This window comes from Coffea arabica, chromosome 5e, assembly GCF_036785885.1.
Source record: "Coffea arabica cultivar ET-39 chromosome 5e, Coffea Arabica ET-39 HiFi, whole genome shotgun sequence".
NCBI classification, from domain to species: domain Eukaryota; kingdom Viridiplantae; phylum Streptophyta; class Magnoliopsida; order Gentianales; family Rubiaceae; genus Coffea; species Coffea arabica.
In genome coordinates this window covers 48,775,219-48,789,427 of record NC_092318.1, presented here as the reverse complement: position 1 = coordinate 48,789,427, position 14,209 = coordinate 48,775,219, and the positions used below count along the sequence as shown (strand labels likewise).

Here is a 14,209-nt window from a genome sequence, read left to right as displayed (position 1 = left end):
CAAGGTGGCCCTGGAAAATGAATATTTCAGAGCAAAATAATTTATTTCATATTGAATTTTTTTTTTCTTTTTTGGAACAAAACGTGCAAAGAAATAAAAGGATCTCTGGTATCACACCACAGTACTCAACTTATGTCACAAGCCAATAAAACCAAGACAGGTACACACTGCAGAACTAAAAAATATACAATAGAAATACTTTTGATCACATTTGTTTCAATATTGTGAATGCTGTTTTACTGTAAATGTGCATTATGGAATAAAGTTCATAATTGAAATATTTTGATAAAAGATGATTAAAAAAAGTGAACGAAAAATGCATTTATAATACAGACAAATTTTTTTTTTCTCAAATGGTGTATTACACTCTAAAACTTACCATGGGCATGAATTTTTGTCATTCCCCTTACTATTTTGTTTGCAGTCATAACGGATTTTATTTTATGATGAAAATCTAATACTTGCATTACTATTAAATAATTCATTCAATATTTTCCATAATTATTATATGTATCATTAATTTTAAGAGTTAAACTTCACCCTATTGTAATACGATATGTTCACGTGTCAAAAATTAAAAAATCGTTATAAAGTCACTTAATAAATCATTTTTCTAACTTTAATATCATTTATTGTCCCCTTATTTGTCTCATCATACAATATATTAATCAGCTAGGAGATTTTCTTCGTTGTGTAGGGTAGAAGAGATTAGAGTATTCAATTACTCAGCCATCAATCTTGAAAATGATGGCTGCTCAAAACGCCAAAAAAAAAAGACGTCATTATATGCAAAAAGATATTATTAAGTTTAGATTAAGAGCTGGTTTGATGAAATCCGGGTGGATTTATCACAGCTCCAAAAAGGAGGAGGATAAGGTTTAGCCAGCCGACTTAGAATTCCGGACTAAAACGCCAGCTGTGGGGAGCACGCGGTGAATGACCACGTGCGCTGCACGTTTGGGCTGGGCAATATGACACGTTTGGCATTTGATTTAAGTGGACTCGGCGTTTGTTTTGTTGGGTCAACCCTCGGCCTGTGAGCGTACGGACGACAGCTTGGAAAGTTTTTTGAAACCATCCCTTGGGATGCGTGTTTTGATTTAACTTTGCCAGCTGGCTGTCCATCTCAGCTTGACACGTGGCGCATTTTCAAAGACAGGTTTCCGGACTTGCAGGATCAGCCACCTATGGTGCCAAGAGCAAATTAGTACTAGTAGTAATCTTTGACCAAAGATCTTGATAGCCCCAACAAATTCAGAGGGCTCCTGTCTGCTGTGCAGCTCTTTACATTTGAAATGCAATGAATCTTGTGAAATAAAGGCTGTGAATTTTGAAAATTTTGGGTCTCTGAATTCTAAGTAAGAGATCGAGCTTTCGAGTTAATCTACTCGAACCTTATCGAATCGAGCTCGAGCACAAGCTATATGTCTTGAACGGATATATACTCGAATTTGGGTGTGAATCAAGTCGAGCTCAGGTATAACTCAACTCGACAGCACCCTTATTTGAGATATATTAAGTGAGACAGACAACTACAGCTGGATACTGCATGCATGCTGCAGCTAATGCAATCAAATTGGGCCAGTGAATGCGGTGCTTATTTTGGGCATATTGCACCAGTTTGTCCACAGAGAATTAATGGACTTTAACCTCATCCATGGCTTGCATTTAACAACTGGGCTCCGCTTAGCTGCATCAACTTGTTACGACTCATCTTAAAATGGTGTCTACGCAATTCGATACTAGCAACTGCTTACCGAAGAATTAAGCACTACAAAAAAAAAAAAAAAAAGAGAGAGAGAAAGGCATGCATGGCTTATCTGGCTATCACGCATTTGGCTTTTATCAACCAGAATATGACAAGCAAAGCATCACATTATATTAAAGCAAAAGCAGAGCTAGAGTTTGAGACTAATATCCACCACATATCTCTAAAATATACAGCTAAAACAAGACTGATAAACATGAGATCTCTGCACACACACACACTATAGAGTGAGTTGTTCTACATTATTACAATTTTGTTGCTACGTAATTATTCTTTCCCAAATGCATACAAGTTACTCTCCATGAGGCTCTACTTTCAATTTTCAGAAACACATAATGGAGATTTCTTGAAATACATGGTGTCATAGGTGATCCTAGTGTTCTTTCTTTTTTTTTTTTTTTTTTTTTTGAAAGAGTGATCCTAATGTATTTAGTGGAGAGTCATGATATTAGTGCTTTTTGTGTCCTACAATTTTACTAGTACACACAATTACTCCAAATTGCGTTTGACTTTTCTATTGATCACCCATGAAGTTAAATGGTTTCATGTACTTAATAAGTCAATGGAATTAGCAAGGAGTCAATTGGCAGAATTGGGAATATGAATTCTTATAAACTTGCAAAAGTATATTTCAAAAGTGAAAAGAAGAAAAAAGTCTTAAAGAATACATAAAAAAAAAAAAAACTAAGAAGTGAAAGTTCTTCCTTGGTATAGGTAACGAATTCAAAATTCATTGCCTACATTTTCCATTTAGGATTTTCCAAATTCTCAATAGTTTAGCTCAATCCATCTTCATTCCTCTCCCCTCTTCCCTTAATATACGATCAATTGTAAAAATATTGCAATAAAAAAAATTCCTTTTTGAAATTTCAATGGTTTAGTTGGGTCCATTTCTTTTCCCCTCTCTTCTTCCTCTAATGTAGGATCAATTGTAAAAATGTTGTACTAAAAAAAAAAATCCTTCCGAATTTACAATAGCTTAGTTGGATCCATCTCTATCCCCCCCTCTCCTCTTAATGTAGGATCAGTCGTAAAATATTGTATTAAAACAGAAAGAAAGATATCTATCAAACTCAAAAATTCTAATAGTAATTTCTCTTTTTTCTTAAGAAATTTTCTATTAGAAGATTAGTTTTAAGAAAATAAAGGGTGCATATATCTAAAATCGTGTACACAAAAAATGTTGAATTTGTTTAAATAGCCATTTATTTGATTGCATCATCAACATATTTTTTAATAATTATTTTATTTTACGGACATCATATCAAACAACTAATACAGTATTTTCTTAAAAAAAAATTATCCCAAATATCTGTTATCCAAACATATTCATCATTAAGAGAGAGAGAGAGAGAGAGAGAGCCCAAGGATTTACTCTTTGTTGAATCATTGAATGTTGAGGATATAAAATTAAAGGGTAAAGATGTAAATTAATATTGGCTGATTTCTTTCAATTCTGGAAGCAGGAATCTAGGCAAATCCCCCGACAACAGTCTCTACCATTTCCTTCCCACTTCAAACCTCCTTTTTCAAAAAAGACTCAGCTGCCTAACCAACATCCGTCACCACCACTACTAACCAATACTGGTGGAACAGAGAAATTCACACACACAACACCTACTGAAAGAAAAGGAGAGCCAGATATATCAGTTATGGCACGCTACAGAGCTGAAGATGAGTATGATTACCTGTTCAAGCTAGTGCTAATAGGTGATTCAGGGGTTGGCAAATCCAATCTGCTTTCAAGATTCACCAGGAATGAGTTTAATCTCGAGTCTAAGTCCACTATTGGTGTGGAGTTTGCTACTAGAAGTCTTAACGTAGACTCCAAGGTTATCAAAGCTCAGATTTGGGACACTGCTGGCCAAGAAAGGTTGCCTAATCTTCAACCCCTCTTACTATTTTATTGGGGTTTTATCAAAACTGAATCTTTTTATGCCATGGGGGTTTATTTCCGTGCTATTATTAGTTTCATGTGTATAGATGTGGATATGCCTTGGTGAGCATAAAAATAATGCGCTATTAGATGTGTTTGATCGATTTACCTGTGAGTTGTGTGATTTTCTTTCTTTCTGTCTTTCTTTTTCCCTTTTTTTTTGATGAATTGAAAGGTTGAGCAACAGTAAGCCAGTTTCTTTTTTTTTTTTTTTTTTGATGAATTGGAAAGTTGAGCAACAGTAAGCCAGTTGATTGCATGGGTTTCTTTGATGATTTTCATATTTGCGTTTTGATTTTTGTATTGGAAGATTGAAGATTGGTGCAGCCAATTGTGTAATGATTGTTGCTAATGTCTTCCAGAAACATTTATTATGGTTTCCATGCACCCCCCCCCCCTCCCCCCCCCCAAAAAAAAATCTTTGTAGGAGTTTTCTTTTGTTTTTTGGTATTTCCTCGATTATTTTGTAAATGGAAATTGATGGGTTTGTCTTGACTTGGTGATTGTCACTTGTTGCTTTAATCAGTATGACTCCTTGCTTGTCAAGGAGGGAGAGTTCTTAGTGGTCTGTGTAGTCTATAAACAAGGTACCAATTATCCATTGCTTGGAAGTGAATAGTACGATGTCCATGCTACTTGTTTGTGATTTAAATTGATCATCAATCCCTTTTATGGTTAATTGTTTTATGATTACCTATCATATGGTCCCTAGGTTACATACCATATGACCTTTAGATTACCTACCATATGGCTCCTAAAGAAAAAGTTATGATTTTAAAACAGTCATGCCTATTGTCCATTGTGATTATCCTTTAAAGAGTAATTCTCTGCATGTTAAACGTAGCAACAGGATGTACTGTGATGTGTGTCCATTTTAGTGTTAGAAGATAGAGAGTTTTCAATAATTTAACTTGAGATGATTCTTAGCCATGCACTTATTTCTTGCTTCAAAACAGGCCTAGGTTTCTACACACTTTTAACTTGAGCATGGGACAAAGAGCTTAGCTTTGTGATATGCCAAACTTCATGCCACGTGTTAATTTAACTGTACTTCTGGGAAGAGTTAAGTTGTGTGAACAACTATTCTTCAAGCTTTTCCTTATTGGTAGGCAGGTTCAGATCACTACGGTCTATAATAAGGCTGGGAAATTCTGTTCTTTTTATTCTCCAAAATCCACATCATAAGAGATACTGCTTGTCGTTGTACTTCTCCTTCTTTGGTACCTTGCTTTATGATTCTAGTTTTACCTAGACTCATAATCCTAGCAGTGTGTTTATACTTGATGCTACTGATCGAAGAAAATTTGTTGCCATTGGACAATAATATCCTTGGGAGAAGTTGCAGTGATCCTTCTATGTCATGGGTTGTATAAATGTGTCCATATATGCTGGTTGTGTTGCGTTTTGATCCGTTACATTGGAATTCTAGAGGTAAAAACATACACGTAGTTTACGTGGATGGAAAATGACTTAGATGATGAATTTGATAATCTAGATGGATATGAAATGCATCAACAAGGTGTCATTACAATTGTAATATGTGTAGAATTCTGCAAACTGTTCAATTGAAAGTATTTTGAATACTTTTGCGGGTTGTTTGTTTTGCTCATGTAATTATTGATGTTACCTGTCAAATGGGTTAAAGTGAAAAACAATATTTTCGAGAGGTAAATCAATTCCTCTCAATGGTTTGCGTAATCTCTAGATGATGAATTCTTCACTTGGACCACTTTTTTGTCAGTTGAAGGGGTTAAATGTCTTGGACTAAAGTTGGAAGGGGATAATGTAATTAGGCCATATGTGTACATTTGGAAAGAGAATAGCGTAATCTTTCAATTGGCATCTTGTTACATTTTTGTTTATTCATTGGTACTTGGCTGAATTCTTATGATAGAATCAGATGTCTAATCCTCAATGAATGGGTGTTTCACTGAGCAGTTATGCTTAGCATCCTTCATTATGTGTTTTGGGCTCCAATTTATTGTTTTATTTCATCATGTATGTTAATGTTAATTGGTTCTCATTCGGCAATAACTTGGGATATCATACCCAAATAACAATTTTATCATTATTTGAACTGGTGTAATTGTGATACTGGCTAAACATTGACTCCAATTTTTTTTGGAGTCAAAATCATCTGCACTCAATCCTGAAGTTTGTAGAAAGTTAAGCATACTGGGGTTCTGATAAGGAGGAAGCTAAGAGTGATTGTGACTGGATATATAAGGAGGAAGCATTGTATCTGGTTATATATTTGTCTGGTTAGGAATAAATATTTAGTGAACAAGATAGGAAAGTTATGGCTATCTCATGTACCTGATTTTGTTTGACAAGGACATAACTTAGGTCTCATGTAACCGGTGTTGTCTATTTCCAAATCCTTGGCATCACATGAGGTATTGTTTGAGGTGCTTTAAGATTCTGATGTGAAAGCAACTATTACAACACTGTGATTGGTAAAGTTATGTAATTAATTGCTCGAAAATGCTAAAGAGGAGTCCCTTATGTGAAGTAAAACATTTTAGAATGCTGCAATTTTTTCCCCTAAGGAGCTCATTTTCATTCGATATGCTAGCCTAAAAGCTTAAGTGAATTTGCTCTTTGTGAACAAATTGTGGAGAAATATGAGGGTGCTGAAAGGAGCAAACATTGAGATATATGTAGTCTTACCATTGGTGTGCATGTCCTTGGGCGCTGATTTATTTGCTTATACCTTTTTCCTGTAATTTAATGATTGTTAGGTTTTGAATTATCATGTACTTGTTTAAAATCTGCACCAGATCTAAACTAGAGTAGTTTATTGTGAATGTTGGAGTACTGAATCTTGTTTGGGTTATATGCCTCAGAGTGCAACTTCTCAGTGGCAGCATCATATGCTTCCTAGGCCATGGAACATAAATCTTATTCTGACATCTGGTCCATGATGAGATCGAGTTTCATTCTTTTCCAGTTTATTAAAGTGTGTAGTGCTCTTTAGATAAGGAGCTTAAAACTTATGGACGAGAATGTTTAGTCACATTTAAAGTTGTGTTCATCTGCTTGAGAAAACACGTTGAGTTTCCTTATTTTCTTGAACTGTTTCTTTGCCTGCATTACCCTTCATAGACCACCTTGATAGAAGCCTAATGTTGTTTTTTTGTGATTTTATGATCTTGAAGGTCACAGGTTGGTCTTTGTATGTTTCCATTCCAAGGGGTTGTCTCAAGTGCCTTGCTCCTGGACTTTTGCCTTACAGATATTACAGATATTACATGCATGTTGTGTGTAATTTTTTAGCATGCATACTTTCTCTGCACTTTTGTTTAGACCATATCTCCACCAAGAAAATTTTAATCATATTAGCATTTCTTTATAGCATCCTCTAATCAGTTTTTTCTGTTTGTTCTTATTTCTTGCAAACTTTCATGTTTAAATCTAATTTTGTGAACTTTTTTTAATGCCGAAGTTAAAGGAGTATCTAGCTCACATGAACTACAGCTGAAATCAAGTACTTGAGCTGTAATTCATTTCTGAATTATGACAAGTAGTTGGAATTGCATACATAAATTGTAAAGCATTTAACTTCTGCATTCATATATGCTTCCTTTGCCCGCTGTAGGTACCGTGCCATTACCAGTGCTTACTACAGAGGAGCTGTTGGTGCTTTACTTGTGTATGATGTCACTAGACGTTCTACCTTTGAGAATGTTGAGAGGTGGTTGAGGGAATTGAGAGATCATACTGACCCTAATGTTGTAGTTATGCTCATTGGCAACAAATCCGATCTTCGGCATCTTGTAGCAGTTTCAACTGAGGATGGTAAAGCTTTAGCAGAGAGGGAGAGCCTCTTTTTCATGGAGACATCTGCACTGGAAGCAACCAATGTGGAAAATGCATTTGCTGAAGTCCTGACACAAATATACCACATTGTGAGTAGGAAGGCAGTCGAGGCCAGTGATGAAGGCGCTACTTCATCTGTTCCTCCTAAAGGCGAGACAATCGATATCAAAGATGAGGGATCTTCTTGGAAGAGATTTGGATGCTGTTCAAGCTAGAGCTTGCATGGAAATCTTCAAGGACAATGGCTCTTGCTGCACAAGTCTTGTACATTACATCGTTCAACCAGCAATATTGTTCATTTGATTGTCCTCTTTGTCTGGGATCATATAAGATGACAGTTACATGGAAATACTTAAGCAGTATTTTCATGAAATTCTTACTTGGTAGGATCAGGAATGGGTATAGTTACTTGGTTAGTCCTTTCCTTTTAGAATATGGAGAAGAGCCTGCTTCGATATTTTCTGAAATATTGCTTTGGAAACCTCAACTTTGGATGGTTGTCTAGTGAAAATTGCATATTGATGGCTTTTTTTTTTTTTTTTTTTTTATAAACGTCTTCCTTACTTTCGATTGCCTCTCAACTATGGGTTAATGTTCTGGATTATGACATTTCCATGACAGCCATAATTCTGGATATTTAGCCTCTAACTCCACTAGGTTTGTATGTAAAGCTGTTTAGCCTGGCAAATGACTGCCCACAGAGAGAGGTAACTCTCTCTAGCATGTGGATCATGGTCGATAATGGGAATATTATGTGGTAATCACATTTTATATATTTGAACAATTATTGATCCCAGCTCATTATGACTCATCAAATAATTGTACTCAGAATCTGACAAGCAAAATATTGTTGGCCATCAAGACTTTCAAGTGTTATAGGTAGATATTTGTGGTAGCAAGGCACCAGCAGTTGGGTTGGACTTGGAGGAACAAAAGGGGGGAACCAACCAACATGTGTTCATCAATTGAAATCATTGAGGTGAGTATTAGTGATAAAAAAAACCATGAAATGTAACTTATTTTGTTGCCCCTTTTGAGTCTTGATAGACAGACTATCGTAGCCAGAGTCCAATGTCTTGATCCAACAAAAACTCAAAAAGTAGACAGGGAGGATGAAATCATCCAAGAAGAGTAGTAACAGAAATCACTCATTCGTTATCTTTATACTTCTCTGAAATTGCACAATCAAAATATGTACATTTTTCCATAAGAAAAAGAAAAAAAAAAAGTATCAAACATGTTCCTATCTTAAAGCTAAGCAAGAAGCCACCGGCTGAGCCATGTTTCCATCCTCCCCTTTTCAACCTCCAACTTAGAGTGGTTTGACTCTAATCATCTTCACGATCGAGTACTAAATATGATACACTAAAAAAATGACACTAGCACCATTGGTTGTTGACATTGATTGTGTCATTGATCATGACGAGTTTCGTCCAACAGATCCAAAAGAACATCTTCTTCACCTCAAAATTCCCATAATCTCAAGGTAACTAGGATTCGACTATAACTTAGTGCCGTTAGATTATCATCCTCCCGTAGAGATGTAATGTACCCAAAAAAAAAAAAATGTAGAAAGCCCACTTGACATCTCGACCCCCAAAAAAAAAAAAGAGATAACAGGGCAAAATTAATTGCAATGAAGGTGTAAAATAAACTCCTATTTCCCATTTTTCCCTTTTGTCTTTTTTTTTTTGATAATTTTTTTTAAAACAAAAAAAATTTGCAATTGGAGCATGAAATGGCAATTGGCAGGTTAGCCGTTGGCTTGTGGGGTGGAATTCGCAATCAACGCCGCAACACGTGCACCTACAATTATTTGTATACTCGATAGTCAACAGCGTTATTCGCCGTTGGATCAGTCAACGAGAAAAAAATGTACACCCTTCTTATCCTGAACCCGCGCAGCACGGAGTCCCCTCCAGTCCCCGCCGCCGGAAAACCACCGAACATTCCGGCAGCTCCCCAAGATCACCAAACAAAAACTGGTCCTCCTCCCCAATGGGCAACATGAGTGCCACGTCAGCATCCACCCATGCGGGGCCCACTAAGCTGGGGCTGTCCATCATGGTGGACCCCACATTGGAGAACCAACCCAATTCTCCGGCGAGCTCGTTGAAGCTGCTGCTGCTGCTGTCGTCGGATTCCAAGCCCGGCCGGTTGGCGAAGACCCCATATTCGTCCTCCGCGGCAGATTTCACGGGAACGTTGCCGGTGGCGGTGGATGATGTGGATGTGGAGGTAGAGGTCGCGGTTGCACTCGGTGCGGCGGCGGCAGCGGCAGAAGTGGTGGTGGGGTGGTGTTTGGTGGTGGTGGTGGGGATGGGGTGGTTGTGCTCACAAGAGTAGGTGACGAGGAGCTTGGTGGGGTCGAGGCAGCTCCTCTCTACTTGTTTTCTTGCGGGACAGCCTTTAGAGCTACTGCACCGATAATATCCCCTGGCATGCAACACATGCAAAATATTAGCTCAACTTTTTTCTACATCAAATATTATGATGACAAAAAAAATCACCAAAACGGAGATTTAACGTTGTCCATACTACTACAAAACAGCATAGCATGCACACTTAAAATTTTATACTACTAGATGAGACATCTCCAAAAGATAAACGTTATCTAAAGGTTGGGACCCTTTTGCATCAGGGCAACAAAAAAGAAAAGTGCAGAAAAGATGGCCGTTCACTAATTTTTGCCAAATTGATCATGCGAGAAGACAAATCCTTACCTACCATTATATAAAGATGCAATTAAAGCTGATTTTTTTGACAGTCCCCATTGTTGTTCCAAAATCATGTATATATATATATACTAATGGAGTAAATAAGTTCTGCTGATAAACTGATTTTGGAACACTTCAATTCTTGGCTTCATCTATATGTTTGATAGATAGCACTTGAAACTGTCATCTTTGATGACATGATGCAATAATGAATCTTTTCGTCTTCTTGGACAGGATGACTTTTCAGGAACCAGAAAACCAGAAAGAAGAAAAAAAAGGAAAACATTAAAGAAAAGACAAATCAAGAGAAGCATCATCAGAAGTGAAATGTTTGGAGTGGGCTCCCACTAATCAAAAGTAGCCCCCCCCTCTCTAATGCTCCCAAATCCAAATTGCAAATTCTCATCAGAATTTGCTTGCTAGCTCTTAACTCTTAAGGGCGTGTTAGCCACACATTTCTTTTGAGAGAGTGGAAAACCAAAGAGATGTAAAGCAACTCCAACCACTACATCCATTAATTAATTAATGCACATATTTTAGTCCACAACTCCGAGCCGCCTTTGTATATCTTTTCCAGCATTGATATTTGATACTAGACTAGACAAGAAGATTATTTCGTTCCAACTCCAACAAATGCCCGGCCGGCAGCTACAAGATTATCCTAAGTTCCATACTAAAATTCGATCAATTTTGCCTAGTTTTACTCAATGGATATTGTTTTATAACACCTATAATCAAAGCATCTCAAGTTTAATTCCAAATTTAATGTATGTATTATATGCTACCATTGCTAGCTGCAGCATCCCCATGAACAAACAAGCAGAATCTCAAGGCATTTGTCTACCATTTAGCTTTCTTGATTTGCTGAAGCAAAGTGCAAAAATCAAGGGTAGTATACAGTATAAAAGGAGAGGATTCTATACCTGGGATATGGTGACCCTTTAATTGGCTTCTGCCCATACTTCCTCCAGGACCAAGAATCAGGGGGTGGGTATACCTCTCCTTTACTTCTTGATCCATCCCCTTCTCCAATTGGCACTGTTATTACCTTCTTCTGGGCGCCCTTCCTATCATTCCACCAAAAAATACAGCATCAACGCTCCAAAATTCTTCATGGAAACGGTCTTTCTTGCAAAAAAAAAAAAAAAAAAACCCACCCCTCCACCTCCAGAGAAGAATCCCAAGAAAAACTGTAAACATGTGAAACATTCGAGGAAAAAAAAAGGGAACCTTTTTTTAGGTGAAGGTGCTGTAACTTCATATGCTTCGTCACCAGAGAAGGGAGAGTCATCAGCAACATTCTCTGGGGTGCTTGTGGAATCCTCTTGCTGATCATGATCTAATGGATTCTTCTGAACCATCACTAAGTAGTAAAAACTATGCTACAGGACAAAATAGTTACGACAGGATATAGTTGCTACAGGCTTTGTGGCTTCTGCAGGCTGGAGATTCTAGCAGCGGAATCTACACGTACAAATATGACATCTGTTTATACATGTACAAACACGAAAATGGGCCAAATGGGAGAGGAAAAAGTGGTGTTGCCGGAAGGGAAGAGTAGGTGCGGTGTGGTATCAAGTGGGGAAGGTAGTGGAATTTTGAGAGGTTTAGGTTTTAATATGGGAATAGTCACATTGACAGATTGGCACAGGTCTAATTTAATATAGGACGTGGGAGCAATTCACGCAATAATGCGACACAGTCAAGTGTATTTTAGATTTTTTGGCTAAGGGCCCCTACTTATAAATTTGGAGCTGATCTCATGGATAAATATTTATGGTGAAGTTGGCTAGTTTGATATTATGTCATTGGGAGCATTAAAAATTTGTACCAGACGAAAAATGCATCAGCAACCGGCCTATTGTTAGGGGCTTTTATCTATTGGTTTGGGTATTTGGAGTCTATGGTGAAAATGGACCAACTGGTTTTAGAGGTTTGGTTGGAATGGGAGCTTTTGGTTCTTTTTGTTAAGAGGACGGCTATATATCCATCGTGTCCAACTAAATCCATGCAAGAAATGTAGGGAGTAACATCCAAAAAAAAACAGTTTGACAATCATTAGCTCTTTCTGGTTTTCTGAAGTACTATAAATATCCTTACAAGTTTTACACCATAGGTTTTCTTGCCAGTTTTCAGTTAGCATTAGTAGGCAGGAAAAAGAAGGGAAACGTAAAGAAGTGCAGCACTTGTAAATTCTTTATCTAGTGTGACAACTTGATTATTACTCCTATTGGACAAAAAGTGATAGAATGTGACTGAACCACTACTGTTTGTCTTCCTTGCTATAGTTCCTAATCCAAAACTTGACATGTTCCAAAAAAAACTAGCCCGCCATCAATTACTGAACCCAAGTAACCTAGCTAGCTAGTTGGAATGGATCTTTGAATGTTCTAAGTTTCAGAAGAAATCTTGATGATTTAATGTGGATCCTTATCCAAAGTCAATCCTGTTCACAATAAAATAGTTTTCAGTCTACCTCAGCATGCTCTCGCAGCCATCCATCCAGGGGGATGGCATGGCACATGGCAATTTCATCGAGTCTTTGATTTCACACATAGTAAAATAATGACTACTGCCTGCGGTCATTGGTTTCATACCTAGTAGATCAGATACTAGGCTTTAGAAATTATAAACTACGCATGCATTTCTTGAATGTGTGCATGGAAAAGTAGTAGGGAAATAGAGAGTCAAGTAATGCATATTCTAAGGCCCCTCGGCCGCAGATTGGCTATGGGATAACCTCGTTAGGTCCCAGATCGTGTGATCGACTCTGACTCTCCTATCCTCTCATATATTTTTGGAGGGCGGGGTGTACGGGCGTAGGGAAATTAGTCTGGTAAAAGTTGAGATACTCCTTGTGTTGACAAAAAAAAAAAAAAGTAATGCATATTCTAAAAGAGTATAGAGATTTTCCTAGGGAACTTTAAACCAATCGTAAGCTTTACAAATAAAAGTGACATAAACCAATTGTAAACTGTAACACTTGAGCATAACTTCTTGGTTAGGATCTAGTCATTGTACATGAATCTTCATTACTAAATTTTTTGACAAATTTTAGTTGCTTAAAATTGTAACAACTGTTAGGCCTTGTTTGATAATTTAACTCAACACTTAAATTTAATGGGTTCAGACGCGTTTGATAACCAAAATTAGAACACTTGAAAAAATTCATTAAGTGGCGCTGAATTTTCTAGACAAAATTTACTCCAAAAAATAAGTGATAAGTTATTCACTTATCATTTAATGTAATATACACTCAAATGTATCAAATTTAGTATTTAAGAATTTACTAATTTAATAGATTCAGATTTCAAATTTCAAATTTCAGTTTTATCAAACACGTACGTACTAAACTAAAGTACTAAAGGGAAAGATGCATGTCAGTTTAAATTCTTGGACATCCTTTTTTCTAACCAAAAATTGGATATACCAATGCTTTGTCTTTTTATAGGAAACATAATGGAGATATGAACGGAATCAGAAGCATCTATTTACCTTTGAATGAAAAGGATATATCGATCAGGATTATTATCATGCTGCATAACGGACTAAACCTATTACAGGGCCTTTCTCTTTTACAATGTACGACTTCAGAGCTATAAAAAAATGTGTATGCCTTTATTAATGATAGTTTTATCTCTTGTCATTCAATACAAGGAACCAAGAAGATTCCGAACTATTGAAAATAATCAAATGTACGACCCTCTAATTGTATTGTGTATTCAAAGGTGGCGTGGAAGGGGGAATTGGTGTTGGTTTTATCATTATCTAATTGATTACTTGTCTATATAAACTTCCTATTTTAATGAATAATAATGACAGAGAACAACAGGCTGCAGTCAATTGTGACGTCATAGAACTTGTGGATTCTTTATTTAAGAGGAATGAAATATCAAGATGCCAATTCTGCTCGTATTTTCCAAAAACCAAAAAAACAAAAAGAAAGAAAAAGGTTGCAATTCTATGAAA

At 36.7% G+C, this 14,209-nt stretch overlaps 2 protein-coding genes across 2 annotated transcripts; one reads left to right on the top strand and one right to left on the bottom strand.

The window, feature by feature from the left end:
- Nucleotides 1-3,230: 3,230 nt before the first annotated feature.
- Nucleotides 3,231-8,050, top strand: LOC113688469 (ras-related protein YPT3). The gene is made up of 2 exons (XM_027206289.2): nucleotides 3,231-3,641; nucleotides 7,303-8,050. The coding sequence occupies exons 1-2, from the start codon at nucleotides 3,421-3,423 to the stop codon at nucleotides 7,736-7,738; spliced, it is 657 nt and encodes a 218-aa protein (XP_027062090.1). The 5' UTR covers nucleotides 3,231-3,420; the 3' UTR covers nucleotides 7,739-8,050.
- A 1,118-nt stretch (nucleotides 8,051-9,168) lies between these two features.
- Nucleotides 9,169-11,942, bottom strand: LOC113743345 (probable WRKY transcription factor 69). The gene is made up of 3 exons (XM_027271327.2): nucleotides 11,471-11,942; nucleotides 11,164-11,307; nucleotides 9,169-9,959 (listed from the first exon to the last, which is right to left on the bottom strand). The coding sequence occupies exons 1-3, from the start codon at nucleotides 11,599-11,601 to the stop codon at nucleotides 9,410-9,412; spliced, it is 825 nt and encodes a 274-aa protein (XP_027127128.1). The 5' UTR covers nucleotides 11,602-11,942; the 3' UTR covers nucleotides 9,169-9,409.
- Between the last annotated feature and the right edge of the window lie 2,267 nt (nucleotides 11,943-14,209).

Excerpts from the sequence above, each read along its gene's own strand:
- LOC113688469 (XM_027206289.2), top strand. The coding sequence starts at position 3,421 with ATGGCACGCTACAGAGCTGAAGATGAGTATGATTACCTGTTCAAGCTA. Across the intron at positions 3,642-7,302 it reads GACACTGCTGGCCAAGAAAG|GTACCGTGCCATTACCAGTG; the intron begins GTTGCCTAATCT and ends TGCCCGCTGTAG.
- LOC113743345 (XM_027271327.2), bottom strand. The coding sequence starts at position 11,601 with ATGGTTCAGAAGAATCCATTAGATCATGATCAGCAAGAGGATTCCACA. Across the intron at positions 11,308-11,470 it reads GCACCTTCACCTAAAAAAAG|GAAGGGCGCCCAGAAGAAGG; the intron begins GTTCCCTTTTTT and ends GTGGAATGATAG. Across the intron at positions 9,960-11,163 it reads AAAGGGTCACCATATCCCAG|GGGATATTATCGGTGCAGTA; the intron begins GTATAGAATCCT and ends GTTGCATGCCAG.